Source organism: Paroedura picta, chromosome 15 (genome assembly GCF_049243985.1).
Source record: "Paroedura picta isolate Pp20150507F chromosome 15, Ppicta_v3.0, whole genome shotgun sequence".
In the NCBI taxonomy this organism is placed as follows: Eukaryota; Metazoa; Chordata; class Lepidosauria; order Squamata; family Gekkonidae; genus Paroedura; species Paroedura picta.
Window position 1 is genome coordinate 18,549,766 of NC_135383.1, and position 25,911 is coordinate 18,575,676.

The 25,911-nt window shown below is 47.3% G+C and overlaps 1 protein-coding gene across 1 annotated transcript; it reads right to left on the minus strand.

Moving 5' to 3' along the window:
- Positions 1-2,554: 2,554 nt before the first annotated feature.
- LOC143824652 (uncharacterized) lies at positions 2,555-25,074 on the minus strand. The gene is made up of 20 exons (XM_077312123.1): positions 24,981-25,074; positions 24,017-24,155; positions 22,937-23,079; positions 22,309-22,426; positions 20,567-20,695; positions 19,169-19,401; positions 17,741-17,840; positions 16,554-16,628; positions 16,259-16,398; positions 15,481-15,634; positions 14,270-14,348; positions 12,694-12,783; positions 12,075-12,165; positions 10,335-10,427; positions 8,995-9,023; positions 8,350-8,426; positions 7,195-7,287; positions 6,415-6,509; positions 5,593-5,786; positions 2,555-4,369 (listed from the first exon to the last, which is right to left on the minus strand). The coding sequence occupies exons 1-20, from the start codon at positions 25,044-25,046 to the stop codon at positions 4,333-4,335; spliced, it is 2,175 nt and encodes a 724-aa protein (XP_077168238.1). The 5' UTR covers positions 25,047-25,074; the 3' UTR covers positions 2,555-4,332.
- Between the last annotated feature and the right edge of the window lie 837 nt (positions 25,075-25,911).

Consider the following 25,911-nt stretch of genomic DNA (forward strand, 5'->3'; position numbering starts at 1 on the left):
ACCCCAACATGATAACAGCAATAATATGATAGAACTGCAAAGGAGCCTCAGCTCAACTCTTACTGGCACCCAGTGGGTCAGGCAGATTAGTGGTGGTTGTAATAGGAGCGGGGGGGGGGGGGGAGCTGGGGTCCAATTTAAAGCGATGGTCCGGGTCAACCTCAACCAAATGCCTGGTGGAGGAACTCCCTTTTGTAGCCCCTGCTGGACTGTTTGGGTTCTGTCAGGACCCTGATCTCTGGGAGTGCGTCCCACCAAGTGGGGGGCCAGGTGGTACTTTTTACCACGAGTGTTTATAAATTTACAGAGATGTGAAGAACTGGTTGGTTTGGGAATTAAGGACAATTCAAACAAAACCCAGGGATAATTTTAGGATTTTATTCCAGTCATGTTTGAAGAATTGGGTAAGAAAACAAAACAGCAAGAATTTGAATCTACCCAGATTATTTGATGCTGTATTCTAAGGCACACTAGCATCCCCCAAGTATTGAAAATATTTCCAAGAGTAGCTGGGTGGGTTTGAAGCAGCTGGACAAAGTTTGGGCCCAGTGGAGTTTTTAAGACCAACAAAGCTTGTTTCACAGTATCAGCTTTTATGTGCATGCACATGTCTCATGTCTTGAAGCATTCATGCACAGGGAATATTACACCCGAAAAAAACTTTCATTGGAGATGCCACTTTGTTTTCCCCAAAATATTACTTGGTGCCCCTAATCATAAGTAAAAGATACAAGAACAGCTCTGTTTAGGCAAGCCAACTTAAAATGGGTATATGCAGATACTTTGAGGCACAAGTGGCACCAGCTTCTGTACCGTTGTTGCTAGGGGAGCCCCATTTTTCTGTAAGCACCTTGTGGCCATGCACTGTTTTTCATTATTAAAATATTGGTTCTGTTTAAGGACCTCGGGGGGGGGGTATCTAGAATGACGTTTTAACCCTGTGGTGGTTTGAGCTGTTTAATGTTAAAGATAGTGAGGAAAAGGGACTGCCTAGGGTGAATATCCTTTCAAAGGGTAGCCTTTCATAAGATGACTCTACAGAGGACGATACTGATGTGTAAGGCACTAACATTTTTCACACTTGGTTCACACAAAAAATTTGACAAGTTCTCTGAAAGTACTGATGGGTGTTGAAAAAATGGGAAAATAACTTCCAAGTGAAGGCACTCGCACTGCGCATTACTTTCACTACCTGAAGTAATCTCTAAGCAGCTTTCTCCAGTGAAGTAGGTGGGGCTGAGATCTGTGACAGCTCAGAACAGCCACTATCTGGGCTGTGATAAGCTGGCTGCATGTGGAGGAGCAGGGAATGAAACCCACCTTGCAAAGTTAGAAAGCACTACTCTTATCCACAAGATACTGGGAGCCCTTGTTCGATATCTAAAGACTTAAAAATGTGGGACATCCATGTTTTGGAGGAAAATATAAAGTTTAAAAATTGGGTTAAAAGCACACCACGTGGTTGTGAAGGGTTCAGAGGTATTGGCATCAGGTAAAGATTGGGAGAGCAGATAGTTGCTTGTCATTCTTCTGAGTGCTAGTAGGTGTTCCCCCCTATAATAGACTTCAGTGTGTGTAAGGGAAGTGTCTTAATATCTATTTAATCTTGTGGCTGTTCTAAAAAAATTAATAGGATCAAAGATCCCAAATATGGGTTGGGAGGGGAATTTTGCTAATCTGTCCTGTTCTCAAGGATCCAGTTCTTCATGTTTTTCCCCCCACTTAGAATTGTTCATGCCCTCCATACTACTTGCCATTCCAATTTTTGTCAAACCAAGGAAAATTGCAAGAGTTCTCTGGAGGCTTAACAGGCCTTCTGCATATTTTTCCTCAGGAGTTCATCTATAGTTGGTTACTGGGTTTTCTTCTAGCTGTAAACCAGCAGTGGATTTTCATACTAGATTCATGAGGGATCATATATTTCCTTCGCATGCCCTCTATCTGCTGATAAAATCCCCACTGGAAGAGATTTTTTTCCCTCCAGACTTGTTGGACCCCCAAAGTTGAAAAAAAAAATCTTTAGGGGAAGAGGAAGGAAAAATTAGTGCTGCCACTGAGTGGAATCCTCACATATGCTGTTGTAACTTGCCAGACGCCTTCAGGGAGTGGTGGACAATAAATCAAATAAATAAATGTTCCCTTTCAGCACTGATTCACCTGGCAGCCTGGGTATGTGCCAGCAGGGAAGTTTTAAAAGAGGGAAAGGGGCCTGTGGCTCTGCAGTTGCCGTTTCAAACGCCTGCTTCTAACTGCTCAAACTACGGAGAAAAGCAGCCTTGGAGGTGGGAGGGGTGGGGAGGATTCTTCCCTCTTCCACTTGCCCAAGGGGCAAATCTTAAAAAGACTCAGCTGGGGGCTAGAGAGTCTTGGGATGGGAGAGAAGGCTCCTCACCCCAGCCTCTGTCCTGACTCAGCTGTCCTTTCAAAATACTTCTTGAGAAACCCCCTGAAACATTCTTGGGCCTTCGAGAAACCCCAGAAGTGGTGCAATCGTGCAGAATACGGTTGGGAAGCAGAGCTGTGGACATGCCCACCTGGGGCCCCTCCCCTTCCCACCCCATCCAGGCTCATGACTGGCCGTTTTGGGAGAGAAGGCAGGTTGGCATGACCATATATGGTCATATCACCCAATATTTATTAAAATTTGTTAAAACATTTAACTCCCACCCATTCAGGAAACCCATCCCAGGCCATTAAGAAACCTCGTAGATTTAAAAAAACAAACCAAAATATGCCAACATTTTCCCGAGGTTTCAATTTATCACTCTCTAACAATGAAGTGAGAGCCTCTTGTGGCACAGACTGGTAAGGCAGCGACATGCTGTCTGAAGCTGTCTGCCCATGAGGTTGGGAGTTCGATCCCAGCAGCCGGCTCAAGGTTGACTCAGCCTTCCATCCTTCCGAGGTCGGTAAAATGAGTACCCAGCTTGCTGGGGGGTAAACGGTAATGACTGGGGAAGGCACTGGCAAACCACCCTGTATTGAGTCTGCCATGAAAACGCTAGAGGGCGTCACCCCAAGGGTCAGACATGACCCGGTGCTTGCACAGGGGATACCTTTACCTTTTAACAATCAAGTGAGTAATCTTTTAAGGCGGAAGGGCATATATACCCTTACCAGAAAATAGACCCAGCACTCTCAGGTAGTGCACTTTTGATACCGAGTCCTTATAAATAAATGTGTTCTGCTTTTCTAAAATAACCACAGAGGACAACTGGAGGTTAAATATAATCACAAAACTGTTAAAAAATCCATCATATTAGACGGATCATCGAAATATCCATCCCATCTAGATCTTAAAACCAAGATGTTGTTGACTAGAAAAGGACAGCACTATATCAACCAAGTTATTGTTGTTCAATATTCATTAAAAACAAACAATGTTTAATTGCAGCAGCTGCATATTTGCATATGTTTAATGTTATATTAAAATTCACACCCGCTAACGGAGTCATTCGATGATACAAGAGCAAACCGGCTTCTTATTCAGATGAGGCTCCAGAAATTTTCTCGGATCCAAATGAATTACACAGAAAAAGAAGTCAGATATGCTCAATAGTTTCTACCAAAGATATATCACAGATACAAACTTTAGATACCCTTTCTTGGCCTGTAAATTGTCCGTGTAAGACAGCAAGTGGGAGTGAATTCATTCTTGCAAGTAAAGAAAATCTCCAATAACATGATACTATATTGTATCTACTACTACTAGGTGTTGATTAAAGTATGAGTGTCCAAACGTATGTGCCCCACCTGAAGACTGCCATTCCACCACAAGGTGGCTACTAACCCAACTGTAAACACCAGGCTTCCCTGAGGCCAGAAGAGATTCATAATCCAAATCAAATAAGTTCTATGAGAAGGCAAACCCATCCACGTTTAAAAGAATCCAGTACTGACAGTAAATGAGCCAGCATGGTGTAGAGGTTAGGATTCCCTGCTCCCTCACATGCAGCCACCTTGGGCTTGCCACAGCACTGATAAAGCTGCACAGAGCAGTACTATCAGGGCTCTCTCAGCCTCACCCACTTCACAGGGTGTCTGTGGTGGGGAGAGGAAGGGAAGGCGATTGTAAGCCACTTTGAGACTCCTTCGGGTAGAGAAAAGTGGCATATAAGAACAAACTCTCCTCAATAGTCAGAGTCCAGTAGCACCATTAAGACCAACAAAGATTTATTCAAGGCGTGAGCTTTTGAGGGCAAGCACTCTTCGTCAGACTAAGAACTGACCATCGTAACAGTGAGAATATATAAGCAAAAGTTAATCTTGTTACATTAGTAAACTAATAGAGAAAAGCAGCATAGAAGAACCAACTCTTCTTCTTCAGTAATATCAGGGCTCTCTCAGCCTCACCTCCCTCACAGGGTGTCTGTTGTGGGGAGAGGAAGGGAAGGCAAATGTAAGCTGTTTTGAGACTAATTTGGGTGGAGAAAAGCAGCATATAAGAACCAACTCTTCTTCTAAAAGTGATTCCTTATTGTCTAGAATAATCGCAATCCAATATTTAAGCAGGCTGCAAGAGAAATGGCCTGCCCAGCTTCCATTAACAGGGAGCAATAAGACAAATGGCGGTACATCTAGGACATGCAAAGACTGATCTAATTAAGAGCACTAGTAGAGTAAAACAATTCAGCCGGATAAAACCCATTTTTCAATTAAAAGACTTCAAAACATTTTGTCCCGGGGCCTAAAATGTAACTAGGCTGGGACCCAAAGAAAGAAATTCCAATAAGGAGGGTCACAAACAAACCTGTCCCTGGAGTCCACTCTGCTCTGATGGGAAGGGATGCAAAATGAGGCATATACTTCACAAAGTGCTTGTGTGTGCTTGTGAGAGACACTTTAAATATATGTTCAGAGGCCCACACAAAAACATTGAAAAGGACTGGAATGTTACCGGCTAGATATCAGAGCAGTCTGGCGGTGGAATCGGCTGCCTAAGGAGGTGGTGAACTCCCCTTCACTGGCATTTTTTTTTAGCAATAGCTGGACAGATAGTTATCCTGGATGCTTTAGGCTGATCCTACATTGAGCAGGGGGCTGGACCAGACAGCCTGCATGGCCCCTTCCCACTCTAGGATTCTATGAGTCAAATTTAGTAGTGGCATGGGCTGCCTAAGGAGGTGGTGAGCTCCCCCTCACTGGCAGTCTTCAAGCAGCAGCTGGACAGATATTTCTCCTGGATGATTTTACGGTGACCCTGCATTGAGCAGGAGGCTGGTCCAGATGGTCTGTATGGCCCCTTCCAACTCTAGGATTCTATGAGTCCAATTAAGCAGTGGAATTGGCTGCCTAAGGAGGTGGTGAGCTCTCCTTCACTGGCATTCTTTAAGCAATGGCTGGATAGATAGTTATCCCGGAGGCTTTGGGTTGATCCTGCATGGAGCAGGGGATTGGACTAGATGGCCTATCTGGCCCCTTCCAAGTATATGATTCTAAGGCAGGGGTCTCAGTTAAGCCAGTGGAGGGAGCATTGCTCAACACTGTAACCCTGTAAGCGGAGCCCCTGGGGATCCCTGCTGACAGCAAAGGCCTTGCTCATTCCACCCTTCTTCCCTGTGGGGTGTTTGGCCTTCCTTGCTTGAAACCTACTTTGGCTGCAGTTGTGAGTCTCCTGCCCAAGCCACAGTTCCTGGTACATTTCTTCTGACGGCACGCTGGGCTCCGTAACGGGCTTCTGCCCCTCTCTTGATCACTGCCTCCAGTTTCTTTCTCACTTCTTTTCTTTCGGGTTCTGGAATGTCCTCGATTTCTTCTTCACTGATTTCATAGCCAAAAACCTCAATCTGGGGGCAAAAGGGAAACTGCAGTGAGGACTGGGACGGTTTTCCAGTAGCTGCTGTTGTATTAAAGAAAATGTGTACATGCTCTTGCATTTCCAAGGGCCAGAAACAAAGATTAAAGGGGAAAACAGTAGAAGAAGCTGTGAGTAGAGGGGGCAATGAGAGAAAGGCTCTGTGTCCTAACTAAGGCTCTCTTGATGGGGGAAAAGGATTTGAGAGCTTTCTGAGGCCTGGGGAAAAGACAAAAGGGGGCCAGTGTTTAATACAGTAGACATTTCCCTGCTTCCTTCTTTTAAGCTCTGATAAATTGTTCCGTGTTGGATAAGCTGTCAAGTGATTCCACACACTGAGATCACGTTCAGCAAAGATTTTCTAACAATAATCTGCCTCGAGTCACCTGGGACAGGGTAGAATAGGAATGAAAAGAATCAATAAATTTGTCAATCATTACATTGGCACATGGGTGGTCAATACGTGCCAAAGTGGGGTTTTTATTGTTTTATGGGGTTTTTATTGTCTCACTTGTGAGCCGCCTGGAGCTGACATTGTCGGGAGGGGCGGGATAGAAATTTAAAAATAAAATCAAATCAAGGATTGGGGAGGGGATAGAAGACAGAAGATTTTAAAATACTTTTGCATTTGTTTGGTCTTGGTGATAGTTCCGGAGATGCTCTTGGGTGGCTGCATCCAGTTCTTCCTGGGCTTCTGAGCTTGACCCGTTACACACTGATGAGACGACACAAAGCAGAAGGTTACAACCACCCATGCGCACCAACTAAATCCGTTGGAATCTAAACATTTGTCTGCCCTGGACTTATCTATCGATCTTCTCGAAAAATATCTCTGTCCGTCCTCTCTCCAGTGATCACCGTTTTATCAACCTCTGCCGTAGTCCCTCCTCCCCTGATAATCTTTTAGACAACGTCTGACATGTTTCTGCCTTTGCTCATCATGGAAGATTCCCCTTAGAATCATAGAGTTGGAAGGTGCCTCCAGGGTCATCTAGTCCAACCTCCTGAAGAATGCAGGAAGTTCACAACTACCTGTCCACCCACCCGCAGGGACCCCAATTCCACGCCCAGAGTATGCCTTGAATGATAAATCTTGTCTTATTGTCAAGAGTCAGAAGAAGAAGAGTTGGTTCTTAGATGCCGCTTTTCTCTACCCGAAGGAGTCTCAGAGCGGCTTACATTCGCCTTCCCAGATTAGAATTTCGCACTCCTAACCACTACATCAAACTGGCTCAGAGCAATTTTATCTGTCAAGCTTGGCTAAGTGGTATTAATTTTTTAAAACCCTTCACAAGTCAGTTTCACTTTTAAAAAACTAGACTAGATCTAGTTCAACAACATCAAGTGACAATCAGTTCCGCAGGCTACAAGCAACTGCTGTTCAGAAAGACTCTTTGTACTTGCGCTAGCTGTGTCCATCATCTGCTGCAGCAGTTCCAGCGTGAGAGTCCTAGCTTTGTTTTCTCTCTCCCTTGTCCTGGGGGTGTTGTTTCCTGTGGTTAATGGGGAAGAAAGAGGCAAAGCTGAACTGTGGGATATATATTGTTAATAAAACAACTTTGCAAACGTTTATGCAGAGTATCCAACCCTGTCAGCTTGTCAACCTGTCAACCCAACCCTGTCAGCTTGTTTTTATAAACACATACCTATTTTTTTTTGTTTTAGTTTGAGGACATGGGCAGCCTAAAACAGCCTTTCTCAGCCTTTTTTTACTGTTGAGAGCCCCTTGAAACATTCTCCAGGCTTCGAGAAATCCCAGAAGTGGTGCGATCTTGTAGAATATGGTTGCAGAGTACATGCCCACCCAGGCCCCTCCTCTTCCCACTTCCTCTAGGCCAATCATTGGCCATTTGGGGAGTGGTGGGTGGGTCAACATGACCAAATATTGTATAATCACCTGATAATTTTTAATTCAAATAGATTAAAAGTTAATTAACATCCACCCATTCAGGAGACTGTGCCAGAGCTGTCCAGAAACCCCAGGGTTTCACAAAACCCTGATTGAGAAAGCCTGCCCTACCAGCAGGCCTTTTACAGTTTACAGGCAATTCCAGGCCTGGAGGGCTGGGACAAATTCTGACTGGCCTTCATGAACTAGTGCGTTAGCTGGATCAATGGGTATTCTCTCTCAGTCAAAATAAAGAATAGCTCTTTGGGGCTTGGAATTCCTGACCTCCATGGTGGATACAAATCAGAGAGAACCTACTACTAGGGTTGATTTTAAATTTCTTATCCCAGCTGTCATTCTCATCCCAGAAATCCCCATATGCACATCAAGCATAAGGGACCTCCATGTGTTTAATATCAATCACATATCAACGGCGGTATGTACAAATGAACTGGGTACTCCAGAAACATAATCGAGCAAAATGAAAAGACTTAACAACCACATATGAAAACACCAAGAAACCAACAAGAAAAAGAACCCCTTTGTATGATGCGCATGACTATGAGCTGTATATTCAAGCCTGCCAAACTGGCCGCAAGGAGGCCGTTTGCTATTGGTGGGCTGGCAAAGCGGCTATCGGATTTCACGCTGCTGTTTTTAAACTCACCTGTTTCTGCCAGGGAAAGATTTTGCGAAGCTTGAATTGGCTCTTGGGATTGTGGTGAAGGTGCAGGGGCTACAAGACTGCAACAGAGAAGTGGGTGTTTGGTTTTTTAAAAATATCCCAAAAAGTTTATCTTGCTCCTACTACAAACCCCTCTGGTGGGTGGGGGGACATACAATATACAAAGGCTGCAGAATAGCTTCCTTCTGCATTTTCCAGACTGCAGCTGCCTTTTGGGTTTCCATGGGCATTGTGGTGGTTCTGATGATCAGTTCATACCTGGTTTCTTTTTTGTTATTGTTGTTCTGTACGCATTCACATTGAGGATGGATTTTCCAAGGTTTTTTTGTACATGCGCAAAAGACCTGTAGCGTTTCAGCAGCCTCAAGGGGGCTGTGCAATCCCCGTTGAAGACCATTCCCTGCCCATCACCCTACAACAGATTGTTGTTTATAGGGTACGTGCCTTACCCGCTATTCGTTGCCTCTTTTCCTGCATTGGAGTGGTCTCTCTCTGATTGGTCCCCCCCCCCAACTGGAATTCCTTTACCTGACTTGCATCATGGGCACAGCCCTACATTCGAGCACAACCTCGGACTGTAGGTTTCACGATACGGAACAAACCAGTACAAACATAATAGCTTCTTACCTTCCAGCAGAGTAGGTCTCCGAAGAAGCCTATAGGAGAAAGACAGATAATTGTCATTTATTCTTCTTTACTAAAAGTTTTTCGCAACAATGTCGACAGGCCTCATCATGGTTCGTTTGACCTCTCTGGAGCTCCGTCTGCTCTAGAAGACGTTGATCTTCCCTACCTCACAACAATCTGTCATCCGGCCCCATTTAAGGATTTGTGGGGCCCGTAACACCAGAGCCACTTTAAGGATCCGTGGAGTCTTAGCAGAGCACAACTGGTGCTGTTCCTTCTACTGCACAAGTAAAAGTGGGGCACCCTTCCCAGGGGTACTTGGAACACAGGAAGCGACTGACGCCTTCGTTTTGGCAGGATGCACAAGTGCAATGCCCCAATATCTAAGGGAACCTTCACACTTATTCAAGCAAAGTACAGAAATTAGTCAACTGTTCCCCTTGCTTTCCTGAGCAGTGAGGAGTTCCAACAACGTGTGCTGACCTCTGGCAGTTCCCTTGGAAGGAAGATGTTAGCACAGTAAATAAGGCAGTAGGTTGGCACACCCTGATTTAAGAACAAGAAAAGGTTTATTAAAGAATTACCGTACTTGATAGTGCAGAGGAGAGACGGAGATAGGAGCTGACTACATTCCTAACTGAGAGACACAGAGAGAGACGGAGAGACTGGAACTGTGGCTTCAGAGAAGCCGGAAATAGCCCCTAAGAGTTGCAGTCTGGAGACAAAGAATGACACTTAACAGGAGAGAAGGTCCTGACCTCACTATCCTATCTAAAAGACTTTTTGCTGCCCCCTGCAGGGTCTTCTTCTCTTCTCCTTTGTACACCAGACATGGTCTGTTCCAACAGAAGAGAGCACTGGGGTCTTGCAGTGGGGTGCACAAGGAGCATCCCTACAAGGCGGCACACTCATCATCCCACATCAGATCTCCAGAGACAGATCCTGCGCTCCCAAAGGGTATTTCAGTTCATGCCCTACCCGTGGCTTCCCCTTCTCACTGTCAAATCCCCAAATTCATTCCAGAGCTTGTCAACTACTCTCTGGAACCTTCGACTCACGGGTAGTCCAACTGCGGCCCTCCAGATGTCCGTGGACTACAATTCCCATGAGTCCCTGCCAGCACACTGGGAATAGTAGTCCTTGGGCATCTGGAGGGCCGCAGTTTGACCACTCTAGGTATTTGGACCCTGTCCTTGCTTTCACTACCCACCCACGATTCAGCCTGCCTCTGAGCTGGGGGGAGTGGAGGCAGTGGGTGTCTCCTCTAATCCAATTTTGCAAGCTTTCATTTGTTCATTAAAGTGCCTATGTGAGGGTGGGGTCGGATGGGGTGGGATTACCATCTTCCACTGCCTGAGTCCGTAGACTTCAGCCTGCAGCCGGCTGATCTGCTCCTCTGCTTTTTTCCCTGCTTCACGATGGAACTGCCTCTCCTGGAAGGTAACATCAGAGAGCGAAAGGGTTGGCAAGAAAGAGTCTCAAGTTCCATTTGTATTCTTCGGATGTGTGTGTTGAATGCTGACAAGGCAATCTGGACTTATGGGTTAAGCCCTTCAAGGTCTTACACAGTCTGGGACCGCCTCTCTGAGAACACCAAATTCCAATCTGCTGGTGGCCCCCGGCCACAGAGATGTACGCTTGGACTCCACCTCGGCTCTAGTCTGGTGGAATGAGCTGCCAGCTGAGGTCCGGGCCTTATTGGGACAACCAAACTTCCGAAGAGCCTGTAAAATGGTGCTCTTCCATCCAGCGTATGGTTGAAGCCAAGATCAGCAATAATTGATTTTGGAAGCTCTCCCCCTCAGGCCTTATTCCCTCCATATGAGGTTGAATAGGCAATCTTAGATCTATTTGGTTCCAGTAAAACAAATAGACTCAGGTGTAAGATAATCAAACCAAGGAACAAGACATTGAGTTGAGTCTCCCTCAAAAAACTGATAAATGTAACTGTTTATTCAAAACAACAGCTGAAAACCACACCAGTTGAATTGGTTTTTCGATGGACTTCCTCAGCAGCCAATATCCAAAAGTAACGAAAACACAACCCTGGAGTAAGATGCAGTTCTGTAGTCTGAAATCTCCTCTGGGCAACCTGAACATGGTCTAAAACCGATTCAGCTGGTGTGTTCAGCCGTTGTTTTGAATAAACAGGTATATTTATCACAGCTTATTTGGGAGCTTCAACTCAATGTTTTGTGCCTTGCTTTGATTATCTTCTGGAACAGTGACAGAGCAGGTGTTTAAGTTGATCAGTCTGAATTATAAATGGATTTTGAATAATTTTGATGCGTGGGGTTTCTAAATGTTGCTTGCTGCCCCGAGGCTTTTCTTAAAGAGGGGCAGCCTAAAAAACTAAAAATCAACCAATCAATCAATTAGAAACATCCCAAACATTCTGTCATTAACAGCCTTGCTCAGGTCTTACAAACGGAGGGTCCTGGCTTCCTTTACAGAGTCTATCCATCTCCTTCTCTGTTGGAGAGCCAGTTTGGTGTAGTGGTTAGGAGTGCAGACTTCTAATCTGGGATGCCAGGTTCGATTCTGCACTTCCCCACATGCAACCAGCTGGGTGACCTTGGGCTCGCCACGGCACTGATAAAACTGTTCTAACCGGGCAGTGATATCAGGGCTCTCTCAACCTCACCCACCCCACAGGGTGTTTGTTGTGGGCAGAGGAAAGGCGACTGTAAGCCGCTTTGAGCCTCCTTCGGGTAGGGAAACGCGGCATATAAGAACCTACTCTTCTCCTTCTTCCTGTTTTCCCACTCCCTTCAGCCTCTCTGAGCATGATTCCCTTTCCCAGAGAGTCTTGTCTTCCCATAAAGCAGGGGTGGCCGAACTGTGGCTCTCCAGATGTCCATGGACTACAATTCCCACAAGCCCCTGTCAGCACATCCTGGCAGAGGCTCATGGGGATTGTAATCCATGGACATCTGGAGAGCCACAGTTTGGCCCCTCCTGCAAACATCCAAAGTAGGATAGCCTCTGCTGGTACACACCCACAAAGACAACACCGAGCTAAAGTGACACACAGCTGCCTGCAATCTATTGAGCTTCATTCTCCACTGGAAGGAGGATACCTGTAACAGTTGCTCTTCCAGGTGGAGTTTCTGCATCTCAAAGGTCTTTGTGGCAGCTTCTAAATCCTGCAGCAGTAGCGCCTCCTGTTGCCTGCAAACCCATGAAAAGATTGCTGAAGGCTGTTCCATAGAATCATGGAATCATAGAGTTGGAAGGGACCTCCAAGGTCACCTAGCCCACCCCCTGCACTATGCAGGACACTCACAACCCTATCGCTCATCAACTGTAACCTGCCACCCCCTTGAACCTTCACAGAACCAGCCTCTCTGTTAGATGGCTATCCAGCCTTTGTTTAATACCATGGACAGATCCCCTGTGTGGCTGGGCTGCCACTGTGTAATTAGGATTGGTGATATCTGGAGATCTTCCGGGGTTACATTGGATCTCCAGGCAACGGAGACTAGATAGCCTGGAGAAAATATCCACTTCGGAAGTTGGACTCTTCCCCACTGAAGTCCCTCCCCTCCCTAAACTATGCCTACCTCCAGTTCCACCCCTAAAACCAGCAGATATTTCCCAACTGGTCCTGTTGTGATACTTAGCAGGATGCAATGGGCAGATACTTCAAAACCCAGGGACGGTGTGGGGAGGCTGGAAATATTACATTTGAGACATCACCTCTTCAGTTCTTCTTCTCTAGCCCTTTGAAGCCTCTCTTCTTCTTTCATCCTTTCCTCGCGTTGCCTCTTCCGCAACACCCGTTCCTCTCTGAAAACCAAGACATATTTCATTTGCTTCTCTCTGTGTGGCTTCCCATCTTGGGCTCTAACAAGGGCCAGGGTGTGGTCTGGCGGAGTCATGATCCCTGGACTGAGGTGAAGAAGTGGAGCAGCCTGTAGGCCTCAGGACAGTCTTTGTCTCATGTTCAGGGCTGGCTGCCAAGCTCCCTGGAGGCCTACATTTCCCAGGCACCCTCCAAGCCTTTGAAATTCCGACACAGCAAGGCGGGCACACTTCACAAAATGGCTGCCGCAGGAGGTGGAGCCAGCAACAAAATGGCTGCCGCAGCTTCCTTTCAATCACTCAGTGAAGAGTCTTGTGCTGTGGGGACAGCTGCTGCCAAGGCAACATCTTAGGAAATCTGTACAGCCAGTCAAACCTCTCATGGGTAGAAGCCCCACTGGGCCCAACAAATTTCTAAAAACTCTTGGAGGGCCCCATGGTTGGGAACCTCTGACTGAATGGGAACCAGAAGCTGTGAAGGATCTCCTTTTTGTACTTTTCATCTCAGGCCTCTGAGTTTCCCACACCAACCGTGCAGGAAATACTTTCTCCTTTCACCACTCTGCTTACAACAAGTAGAGCCTTGATAGGCAGGATCTGTTGATTCATGTAGCATATGCTATGGACCGGCATTTCCAGAGGCCCCGCAGGGTGCCTCCCTGCCCCTGTGGATCAGGGCATAGCCTCTCTCCTCCCCCCTTTCCTTGCTTTAAGGACTCATGGAGTGACACCTCTTTCCACTGTGGGGATGGCCCCCTCTGCCCCCATTCTGGCTGCTCCTGATGGAATTGTATTCTGCTAGGGCCCTGCAGATCCCTAAACTGGCTCTGGTTAGTTAGTTAGTTAGTTAGTTTTATTACGGTCATAGACCAGCATAAGAAACATCCATTAAAACCAGGAATTAAAACATCTTAAAAGATAACAAGAGAAATTAGAAAAGGTAGATAAACACAGCTGCCCAGATTCATTTAAGACAGACCATTCTATTACGAATTTTGATCACTGCTGCACAGAACTTGGCAACTCTATAAGTTGTGTTACTTTCTATATCTGCGAGCAGCAGAGAAATGTAAAATTCTCCTGAGCGCCCTGGGAATCTGCCTAGCAATGGAAGAATTAGACTAGTTCGAATCTCATTATAGAATCGACATTGAAAGAGGACATGTTCCATGGTTTCTACATGTCCAGAGCCACAGGTGCATTTCCTTTCAGTATAGGGTATTTTCCTATATCTTCCTTCTAATACCGCTGAAGGGAAGGCATCACAGCGTGCCAAAGTGAAGGCCCTCCTATGACTAGGTTCTTCAAGCTTGGCCAGATACGTCATAGGGAAAGATGAATATCTATTGGGTTCACTAATAATGAAAGATGGGTTATTAGCTAGGTCCTGTTGGCGTTCTATGTCGGTCAATCTCTGGCTCTGGTGTTATGGGACCTGAAAAATCTTTAAACCACTCCTGCTCATAGGTACCTTAATCTCCGCCTGTCTTCTGGTCTTGTCCGTGGGGGTGCTGCTATTTGGGAGTCTCCATAGCTCCATGGAGGAAAAGCTCAAGTGCAAAAAAAAAAGGAAATTGAAAACATGAGTAAGAACTGGCATCTACCCCACTCAGTTCCAAAATGTGTTTGGAGATACAGTCGAAATGCCACATCTTTTGAGGGACACCTAGAACAAGGAAGGAAGTAACTGCTAGAACTGTGATTCCCAGCCAGGGGTCTGTGAATTCCTAATGGTCTGCAGGAGCTCTGGAAAGGTCTGGGTCCTTTCTCCTCCTGCCTTAATGGACTTGGCCATAAGCTAGTGCAGCGGTGGGCAACCTTCTGGCTGCCGCGGCCCGCTGCTGCACTGTAAGGGGAGAGGGCGGCCCAGGGCACCGCGCACGCATGTCAACCCAAGGCAAACGCATGCCGGCAGCCGCGGCTCCCTCTCCCCGCCCCTCCAGGCTGCCAGCAAATCGGCCGCTGAAGCGGCCGATTAGCTTGCAGCCCGGCAAGCTTCTCTTCCCCCCCCCCCCCGAAGCAAGAAGCTTGCTGGGCCACAAGCTAATTGGACGCTTCGGCAGCCGATTTGCTTACGGCGTGGCGAGCTTCTCGCTGCTGGGGGGGGGGGGGGCGGGAAGAGGGAGCCGCAGCCCAGCACCGAGCCCTTTGTGGCCCGGTGCCGGGCCGTGGCCTGGGGATTGGGGACCACTGAGCTAGTGCACCAGCTGCTTCCATTGCACCCTCTTCCTGCCTCCCGATCATGAGTGGGATCTCTTATGATTTCTGTGCCTGGGAGGGGCAGAGCCTGCATGTCTACTCTCACCTTAAACCACCTCCTGGCTCTTCCCACCACCCATACCTCCTCGAACCTGGCTATTAACACAGGTGGTGATGTCCCTTCTGATGACATGTCACTTCCGGAAAGCATAGCAGGGAGGGATAGGCAGCTGTCATAACTTCCTGGGCTTCTTGAAGCCTGAATTTTTTTTTCAGGAGTTCCTCTATGGTCTAAAGCAGGGGTAGTCAAACTGCGGCCCTCCAGATGTCCATGGACTACAATTCCCAGGAGCCCCCTGCCAGCGAACACTGGCAGGGGGCTCCTGGGAATTGTAGTCCATGGACATCTGGAGGGCCGCAGTTTGACTACCCCTGGTCTAAAGGTTGAATAAGGCTGCTCTGTAGGGTAATCAATCAACTCACCTTGGGTGGGATCATGGATTGGAAAGGGTTGGTTGCTGTCTCTTTGCAACTGTTTGTAAAGTTTGTCAAAGAAGTGTTTCCCTATCAGGTCTTGGAACTCTTGAATGGACAAGGTCTGTCCTTGGTCTCTTAGCATCAGTTCCAGTTCAGCCATCTATAGATAGTTAGATAAGATTAGATAGTACATTGGTGTCAATTGATTTTTATCTTTTTAAAATATTCTGACTAGCTCATAGAACTTTAAAAAATGGTATAATTATTTATGGTCCTCTTATATTTATTTTCCCATTTATACCCCACCCTTCCCTAGAGGATCAGGGACACGGAAGCTGTTTTCCAAGATGGATTATCAGATAATGGGCATGTACTTTTTCTGTAAAGGTTGCATATATAGGGCGAAAGTCCTTGTTTTGTCGAAATTAACATAGATCTGGAAATGTAAAATCTATCATTGATGTCTCTATCCCCTGCCATGTTGTTTTAGTCCATTCTCTTACTGCAAAGTGTAGCGTCTATGATTCATTTAATTAAAAGACTGCACACAAGACAAGCAGGGAAATTATTTCAGTCCTTGGAAAAGGAGTTCACTTCTAGGAGCTCCTGGTCACGAAATCCATCGTTTGAATCAGAAACCCCACCGGCAGAAAAGGCTTCTTAAAATTTAAGTGGGACCTCCTTTCCCATAACTTAACCCTATTATGCCTATTAGATTTTGGTTTTGTCCCTGTTGTCGTGGCAGTTTGCACGACATAAGGCCCTGAGGATGGTGTCTACATACGGTCTGACACTTCAGAAGTTGGTCTCGGAGCAGGAGGACCAAAACTGTCCCAAAGGCTGGGAGGCAGTTGAAGGTGGGCTGCTCAGACCCCAAGATGATCTGATCCCAAATGTACAGCACGGTGTCCATGCTCAGGTATCCTGCAAAAACAGAGGATGTTTCCTTGGGGTACAGTGCCCCAGTAGCAAATATCGGCTCAATATCAGAGGTTCTCGGGGTGGGAGGGAACTGCAAGGTCAAAGGGTGTGAAGGACAAAAAAAAGGGAGGGTAGGTTGATGTGGAACAGTCCCTTACCCACAAACAGAGTGCTGAGGGCTGGCTGGAGCACATGTCTCACCCCCCTCAAGAGAGCTTCTTTGTGGCCTTCCTCTGGAAAAGGACAAGAGATGACAAAGAGTGAACCATGGTTACCGCTGATCCACAAACCCAGCCTGTAGAGCTATTCCTGCAGACTCCCATCTCCTCCCTCCCTCAGGGGGATACAATGCCACGGAGTCCACCCTCCAAAGCATCCCTTTTCCCCAGGGGAGCAGATCTCTATAGCTCAGAGATACACTGGGATTCTAGGGGATCCCCAGGTTCTACTTTGAGGCTGGCATCCCTACTACTTAGGCAGTCATGGCCAGCCTGCCTATAAGAGTAGGGTTCAAGGGGGAAAGACCATTTAACTTGCAGGGAAATTTCCAGGGGGGCATTGCCTTAAAGGGTTTCTGGTGGCCAGGAACAAGCATAACCCAGTTGCAGCAGCTCTGCTAAAGCCTCAGGGGTCATTTGAGTCAGACCCTTCACTGGCAACGGGCAATGGTGTCAGTTCACCCACAGTTTTTCCCCCACACTGCTGCCAGTTTTCAGGAGGAAGCAATGGAAATGGGTGAGCTAATACCCTTTGCTTGCCCTGCTGACATGAAGGATCTGAGTCCCAGAGCCAGGAGGCAACGTGAAGGGATAGTCTTGGCCTCTCCAGAGGGATGGGTTGGCCATAATATTCTGGCTAGCTCACAGGATGCTGTGTGGGACAGGATGCTGGACTAGGTGGACCATTGGTATGATCCAGCAGGGCTCTTCTAATGTTCTTATGAAGGTCTCAGCCTCCATACACTGTTGTTGGCCCTCCAGAAGGTCTGGTTGGCCACTGTGTGGGACAGAATGCTGGACTAGATGGACCTTTGTTCTAATACAGCAGGGCTCTTCTTATGTTCGTATGAAGGCCCCAGCCTTGTTCTTGGCCCTCTGAAGGTACTGGTTGGCCACTGCGTGAGATGGAATGCTGGGCTAGATGGACCACTGGTCTAATCCAGCAGGGCTCTTCTGATGTTCTTATGACTCCTGTGGCACTGATTTGTTGCACCACAGGGGCCACTTCACTTGACTTGTTCTCAGCCCACTTCTAAGAGAACTTATGGTAGGGTCTCCCCCCCTGCAATGGAGGTTATTGGTATCCCTCCCCCAGTGACCTTCCAGTCAATGCAGAGCACGGCTACCTGGTTGCCCACACATGTTCTTCAAGAACCTTGCCAGATCTGTGTCCATTTCCTCTAGCAACAAAGCTACTTCCTCCAGAACGCTGGCACTGTTAGGATGCTGAACAGAAACAGCCATAAAAGTTCGTGAATTCATTAGAAAATCAATTTAAAGTATTGCCCAATGTTCTCTAGCTTGCTTACAGAACTCTGTAAATACATTCCAAACTCTTATTTGTTGGAATATGCAAGAACTGCAGTGTGCATAATTGAGAATATAAAGAGCGTCCTGCAGGGGGCATCAGAGGAGAGGTATATTTAGCATAGACAGGATAAGAACTTCTTAATGATTGTCAAATTATCCCCTCTGGTGTCCTGCTTTTTTAGTACACTTCTTCACTGCTTGCTACTAGAACAGTTGTTGAACAACAGAAGAATGACTACAGATGATAATTAGTGCTTGGGCTCCCTCTCTATGCATAGTTGTTTCTCTTCGCAATTTAAAAAAGCCCCTATTTTATACTTTAAGCAGTCTGGCGCTGCACTCTCTCTGCATATTCAAATTCTGCATATTCAAATTCTGCCAATAGTATGAAAACAATCAACATCCAACTATGGTCACAAAATCTCTAAATTTATTTTTTTTATGTTTATAGTCTGCTATTCCTTTGAACAGCTCCAGACAGTATACATGGCATTATTACTCTTCATCCTCATTTGTACCCTATAAAGCAGATTGAACTACATCTTATTCTAATAAGAGCCTCTTGTGGCACAGAGTGATAATAAAGCAGACATGCAGTCTGAAAGCTCTGCCCATGAGGCTGGGAGTTCGATCCCAGCAGCTGGCTCAAGGTTGACTCAGGCTTCCATCCTTCCGAGGTCGGTAAAATGAGTACCCAGCTTGCTTGCTGGGGGGTAAACGGTCATGACTGGGGAAGGCACTGGCAAACCACCCCGTATTGAGTCTGCCATGGAAACGCTGGAGGGCGTCACCCCAAGGGTCAGACATGACTCGGTGCTTGCACAGGGGATACCTTTACCTTTTTACAGCTTATGCTGGAAACCAGGGAGAAATCAAAGAGGGAAGGATCACCTGAACACTATTTTTATTGCAACTCTTTTTACTGCATTTCATTGTTGTGAACCGCCTCAATTTGACAATTCATATTTTGGTATGACTTCTTTTGTTGTTGTGACCCGCCCCAATTTGACAATTCATGTTTTGGTATGACTTCTTTTGTCATAACCCATTCCTGCTCATGCACATTACTGTGGAATAAAATGTGCTTCTAGCCCCTGGCTGCTATTCAGAGGGTTATGGTACTCCTGGGAATATAGAAATTGGGAAGAGGATATGGCATTCCAGTTCCTCAGCTATGGCGCTTTCTTTCAGTTATCCTTGGAAAGATAAGCAACTGGCTTAAAAGGGGGAGAATTGTCCCATACCTGGGAGGTGGAGAACTCTGGAAGCCATGGGTGGAGCTTCATGAAAGTCAGAAATTCTTCAACCAAAAGAGCTGAAACAGAGGCCACAGACTCTGAGAGGCCAGGGGAAGCCACATCCAAGATGACTTGCAACAGAGGAACTGGGAGGAAATAAGTTTGCTCGCACAGAGGGGTGGCTGTGCCCTGGTGTTTGTGGTAATACGACAGTACGTTCCTCAGACATCTCGCTGCAACTGATGGGAGAAAGATGGTTTATTTTCCAGAGGCACTGCACGATAAAGGCTTTGCTTCTGATGGTACAGGTGCACATTTCTTTTGCCTCTGCCCTCTCTAGTTGGACAGGTTTCCCTGTACCCTCAGTCACCCTGGACCAGAACTAGGGATGCCAGCCTCCAGGTGGAATCTGGGGATCTCCCAGAATTACAGCTCATCTCCAGACTACAGAGATCAGTTCCCCTGGAGAAAATGCCTTTTTAGAAGGTGGACTCTATGTGGTCTCTGTCCTCTCCAGGATTCACCCCAAATTTCTAGGGGTTTCCTCGGCTAGAGCTGGCAACCCCACCCTGTCTTGTCTAATGGTAAATACTGAGGGTGATACTGGGATTTCGATTTCTATCAATATCTCAATTGTAAAAATAGGACAAACGTTTTGTGAAAGTTGGTTAGCCTCGCAGGCAGAGTTTATTCAGCAAATTGAGGAAAATTGTATATTGTAACTGCTAGGTGACAACAGCTTTTCCTCGGCTATTTTCTTCTCATTTGAAAACAAACCATATAGTCTTCTTTAGTAAGAATAAATATGTTTATGTACACACTAGTAAAACCAGGGGTAGTCAAACTGCGGCCCTCCAGATGTCCATGGACTACACCTCCCATGAGCCCCTGCCAGCATTTGCTGGCAGGGGCTCATGGGAATTGTAGTCCATGGACATCTGGAGGGCCGCAGTTTGACTACCCCTGAGTAAAACGTTCAGATATAAAGCTTCAACTGTAGTTTTCTTCTGAGGTAAAACTGGTTTTCAGAGACACATTGCTTCCTGTTTCCATCAAGTCACCATTGGTGCTGCCATCATGTGTCCTTTCTGACATTCACATCATAGAAGGAGAGTTTATTTTACATGTTCAGACTGAGTTATAAACATGACCAGAGACATTCACTATAACTTTCACTCTCAACACACAAAATAGTCACTAACCGTTGAAGCTAACAGAAGGGAGGGTTTGGAAAACATGGGGAAAGGGGGCGCAAAATTTGGATCAACTCCCAGGGAGGCAAAATTATGTGCAGAAATTTTTGCCTTCTTTGAGATTTTAAGGATGCTGATTCAGGGGTTTGCTCTTGTGTGGAAATGGTCTTTGTTAGGATTCCTCCATGACCCTTGAGTGTTGGCCCCTCACCTTTGTTTCCTTTCAGGGCCTGGAATGTTGGCTCAGAATCCAGAAGGTCCTGGCACCTTAAAGAGATCTCTCTGTCCTTCCAGGATGTCGCTCTACCTGCCGCTGTTTGGGAAAGGTACTCCAACCTTGCTGGGAAAGATAAGCAGAACAACGCATTTGGGAAATGCTTTAAAATAGCGATCCCCAACCTGTGGGCCACGGACCACATGTGGTCCTTCGACTAATTGGAGGTGGGCCCAGAAGGATGCCTCCCCCCCGGCCCTTTACTTCACCCCCCCCCCCGGCCCTTTACAACACACTTCGGGTGTCATTGTCTCCCATCACTCCCAGATGGGACTATCTCGTTGCTGAGAAACAAGCTCAGGGTTCCCATTGATTTGTCATTGTCATGAGTTAAAATTTCCATGAAAATAGAATGTTCCTTATGTTCATTGTTGTGGCATGTCTGTATCTTATTTTGAAGGGATGTTTAAACATTACCATAGCGATCAGAGAGCGTTAGGACAGTGGTTGAGAGTAGAGGAGTAAACTACCCCCCCCACCGGGCCTCAGTAAGGCATTGAGTGGTCCCCGGCGTTGAGTGGTCCCTGGTGATAAAAAGATTGGGGACCCCTGTTTTAAAACACACTCACAAGACTCTCCAACCTGCAATGACTGGACGTAGCAGCTGATGCTTAAATAACTCCTGTATTTAAGCCAACTCTCCAACACAACCATCCAGTAACCAAGAACAATAACCCTTATATAGGCTGGGTTCCCTCCCAAACTACCCTCACTTGGGGAAATAAAACTGATACTACTTCAATGAGAAATTAAACTCATAAACTATTAACCTTTCCAAATACACTCCACTGCCTCAGTCAAGGCACAGATTTAAAAGATGTCTTTGGAAATCAGGGTTGTGAGGAGACGCACAGACATAACTGCCACGGTCAGTAATAGATAGGGTTGCCAGGTCCCCCCTGACCTGGGGAACTCCTGGATTTTGGGAAGGAATGGGACCTCAGTGGGGTACAATGGCACAGAAGAAGAGTTGTTTTTTTTAAATATATTCTGCTTTTCACTACCTGGAGGGGTCTCAAAGCACCTTCCCTTCCTCTCCCCACAACAGACACTCTGTGAGATAGTGGGGCTGAGAGAGCTCTAAGAGAACTGTATGGTGAGAACAGCCCAAACAGGACTGTGACTAGCCCAAGGTCACCCAGCTGGCTGCATGTGGAGAGGAGTGGGGAGTCTAACATGGCTCACCAGATTAGAAGCCTCCGTTCTTAACCACGATGCCAAACTTGTCCACTTTTTAAAAAATCAATTTTCTCCAAGGGAATTGATCTCTGTAGTCAGGAGAGGAAGTCTAATTCTGGGGGATCCCCCAAAGTTTCTGGATAATCTTCAAGGACAAACCCATGCAGCAATATTATATTTTATTGTTTGCTGCCCTGGAGGCCTGATATCAGCAAATCAATATTTTAAAATAAATAAATATGGTTAAATCCTATATATAGTTTTGCATAGAAAAATCACACAAAATAAATCCCTTGTTCATTTCTTCTAACTCTGGTGTCAGAAGTCTGTTGAAAGGTATGTATATGTCTAATGTCCATCTTATCTGAAGGCCTCCCTTGAATCTAGCCCTTACTCTTTCAGGTGCCATCAGACTTGCTTTTTGAGTCTGCTCCAGGAGGTTAACCCTGGAACTCATTCCATCCCACTGGAATTGCTTCTCAAAAGTAACCAATGGGTACCTTTCCTGTTGGACAGGTACAGTCTCCATGTGAGTCCACGCAATTTGGCAGGTAAAGACTGGTTGAAAAGAGAGCAGAGCCTTCCCTTCAGCTCCGGCCGTTCCTCCAGCAAGGTCATCTGAAAAGAAATTAGTAGGAAAACTGACCATGGTTGAATGGATAGATATATTTTTCATGGCTGAATGTTCAGTATGATTCATGTCTGGGGAATTGCAGAATCACGACTGTGGGATTGAAGAGCCACACGATTGCGTGTCTGCAAGGTCTCCTTCCCTTCCCTTCCCTTCCCTTCCCTTCCCCTTCCCCTTCCCCTTCCCCTTCCCCCCTTCCTTCCTTCCTTCCTTCCTTCCTTGAGCAGGGGATTGGACTAGATGGCCTGCATGGCCCCTTCCAACTCTATGATTCTGTGATTCCTTCCTTCCTTGCTTCCTTCCTTCCTTCCTTGCTTCCTTGCTTCCTTCCCCTTCCCTTCTTTTTCTTTCTGGGGTGAGAACTTCAAGACCACCCCTGTCTTTGGGAGCATTCATCTTCCTTCAACTTTCATGCGTCATTCCCTAGGTGAGAACTCCATACAAGACCGCCTGCCCTGCTGCACCTCAGAACAAGAGCCAAGTCCAAGGTCACCTACCACACCATCCTCGATGTGGGTCAAGAGCGAGGCCAACCTATTTTCCACCCGGCCTCCGTCTTGCATCTCCTGTGCGATCTGGCGGTAAATCTCCTTTTCTAAGCAAGTGCTGACCTGTGCCATCAGAGCCTTATATGGGTCACCTGGAAGAAGCCAGAGAATGAGCTGGTTCTGCTCCGATTGCAAGGGTCTCTCCCACCTTGGGGAAATTCCACCTCAATTTGTATCTGCTCTTAGCCGGGGTTGTATGAATGTTTCCAGCCACTAGGTGAGGCTGGCGAGGTTCTGGAATTACAGCCAGGGATGCCAGCCTCCAGGTGAGACCTGGGGAATCCCCCAGAATGCCAGCTCATCTCCAGAATACAGAGATCAGTTCCCCTGGAGAAAAGGGCTGTTTTGGAGGGAGGACTCCATGACATTCTACTAGGGTTGCCAGCCTCCAGGTAGGACCTGGGGATCTCCTGGAATCACAGCTCAACTCCAGGCAACAGAAATCAGTTCCCCTAGACCAGGGGTAGTCAAACTGCGGCCCTCCAGATGTCCATGGACTACAGTTCCCAGGAGCCCCTGCCAGCGAATGCTGGCAGGGGCTCCTGGGAATTGTAGTCCATGGGCATCTGGAGGGCCGCAGTTTGACTACCCCTGCCCTAGACTGCATGACTGTTGAAGTCCCTCCCCTCCCCAAACACCTCCTTCTGCAGGCTCCACCCACCAAAATCTCCGGGTTTTCCCCAACCCAAAGCTAGCAACCCTAATTATAACTGATCCTCAGACTACATGGATCCATTTCCCTTGAATAAATGGGCAGCTCTGGAGGTTGGACTGGAAGAAGAAGAAGAGTTGGTTCTTATATGCCACTTTTCTCTACCCAAAGGAGTCTCAAAGCGGCTTCCTTCTTTTTCCTCTCCCATGTGAGGGAGGTGATAGAGAATGACAAGTTTTGGGCCGCCCAGAGCTTGGGGTGTCCATCATCCTAACTGGACATCTGAGCTACACCACCACTCCCATCTCAGTTTGGCATTCCTGCATGGGACAAACTGGCCCCTCCCCATCCTTGCTCAGATGCCCCAAGCGGCTTACCTCCTTGGATGGCCTGGGCAGCTTTCTGCGAGAAAAAAGCCTTTTCCACCTCCGAGAGGTCCAGGAAGGCGTTAACGTGGCTCTCTCGCATCTGCTGCTGGATGCTGTCCAAAAGCCTCTTGGTGAAATCTTGCCATTCCTGCGAGAGGACAGAAGTACGGGGAGGTAACAAGCACCAGCTAATCTGTTGCCCTTCCTCCCGCTGTGGACACACAAAGCCCATGAAGAAGAAGAGCTTGGTTTTATACCCAAATTTCCACTTTCAGACATCTTTCCCTTCCTCTCCCCACAACAGACACCCAGGGAGGGAGGTGGGGCTGAGAGAGCTCAAAGAGAACTGCTCTGTGAGAGAACTGTGACTGGCCCAAGGTCTCCCAGCTGCCTGCATGTGGAGGAGGGGGGAATCAAACCCAGCTCTATAGATTAGAATCTGCCTCTCTTAACCACGAGAAGAAGAAGAATTCGTTCTTATACCCTGCTTTTCACTACCCAAAGGAGTCTCAAAGCAGTTTACAATCACCTCCCATTCTTCTCCCCAAAACAGACAACCTGTGAGGTAAGTGGGGCTGAGAGAGTCGTGACAGGACTGCTTTGTGAGAACAGCAGTATCAGGACTGGGACAAACCCAAGGTTACCCAGCTGGCCGTGTGCAGAGGAGGAGTGGGGAATCAAACCCGGCATGCTGGAATAGAAGCTGCCATTCTTAACCATCGCAGCAAGCTCTCAACTACACCACAAGCAGAGCGTGAGGTTAACCGGCCTAGCCCTTCCTCCTGGCGCCTCACGCAGGTAGACTGCCACCGAACCCTGGAGGTTCTGTCCATGGGCCTCCACCAGCTGGCTTAATAGCCCACTCTTCCATTCAGCTGTCAAATCCCCTTTTAAAGCCCACCCTTCCCCCTGAGGCCCTGATTATCACCACCCGTGGGGGAGGTAGTGAGTTGCCTAAGGTCCCCTGACCGACCTGCGAATTCACAACCCGGCTCCTGGCCCTCTGAAGCCAACTGGAAGCTCCCAAGGCGCCAGCCATCGCTCTTTCCGACAAACAGGGGAGTGGTTCTTTGCGGCTGCCGTTGCCACAACAGACCTCCTGTCAAAGCCAGTTCTGTGTGTTGCAAAACGTGACTCCTGAAGGAGACCAGCTGAACTGCCCAGAGATGTCCTTTCCTATATGTTTCATTGTACTGCATTCCAGCTAAGGCAGTGGTTCTCAACCTGGGGGTCGAACAATCCTTTCACAAGGGTCGCGGCAGGGCAAGCAGCTTGGCCAGGGGGGGCGGGGGAACCATTCACACAACAGCCTTGCGGGGTAGATCGAGACAGAGCGTTTGTCTGTCTGGAGCAGCGGAAAAGAGCAAGATGGGCATGGTGGGACAAGAGGCAGAACTGAACTGAGAAACCACGGGGGGGGGGGGCAAACAATTTATATACAATCATGAACAATGGATCTTCATTCCATTGATCAGTTTCTGTTTAATTTCTGTGAAAGAACCCTTGCATAATTTTATGCCTGGAGGGTTACAACATGAGGAACTGTATTAAAGGCTCAGCTGGACTCTGCCCTAGCTAGGAACGGACTAGAGACGATGCTTCTCTTCCCTGTAGGCCAGGGGTGGGCAAACTGTGGCCCTCCAGATGCCCATGGACTACAATTCCCATGAGCCCCTGCCAGCCCCTGCTAGAATTGGCAATTTTACCTCACACATAACCTAACAGCCCCTTCTTGGCTTGAAATGCTGTATTGCCCAAGTTATATGCCAGTAACATTCACAGGGCTGTCAGTTCTCCTGTGAACCATATAAAGAGGCTCTTTGAGGGCAGATTTGGGTGATCGTTGGAAGGGGCCTCCAGGGTCATCTAGTCCAGCCCCTTGCACAATGTAGTAACTCATTAAT

Excerpts from the sequence above, each read along its gene's own strand:
- LOC143824652 (XM_077312123.1), bottom strand. The coding sequence starts at position 25,046 with ATGGCTGGCGCCTTGGGAGCTTCCAGTTGGCTTCAGAGGGCCAGGAGC. Across the intron at positions 12,784-14,269 it reads GAAGACAGGCGGAGATTAAG|AGAGGAACGGGTGTTGCGGA; the intron begins GTACCTATGAGC and ends CTTGGTTTTCAG. Across the intron at positions 9,024-10,334 it reads GACTCAGGCAGTGGAAGATG|GCTTCTTCGGAGACCTACTC; the intron begins GTAATCCCACCC and ends TTTCTCCTATAG.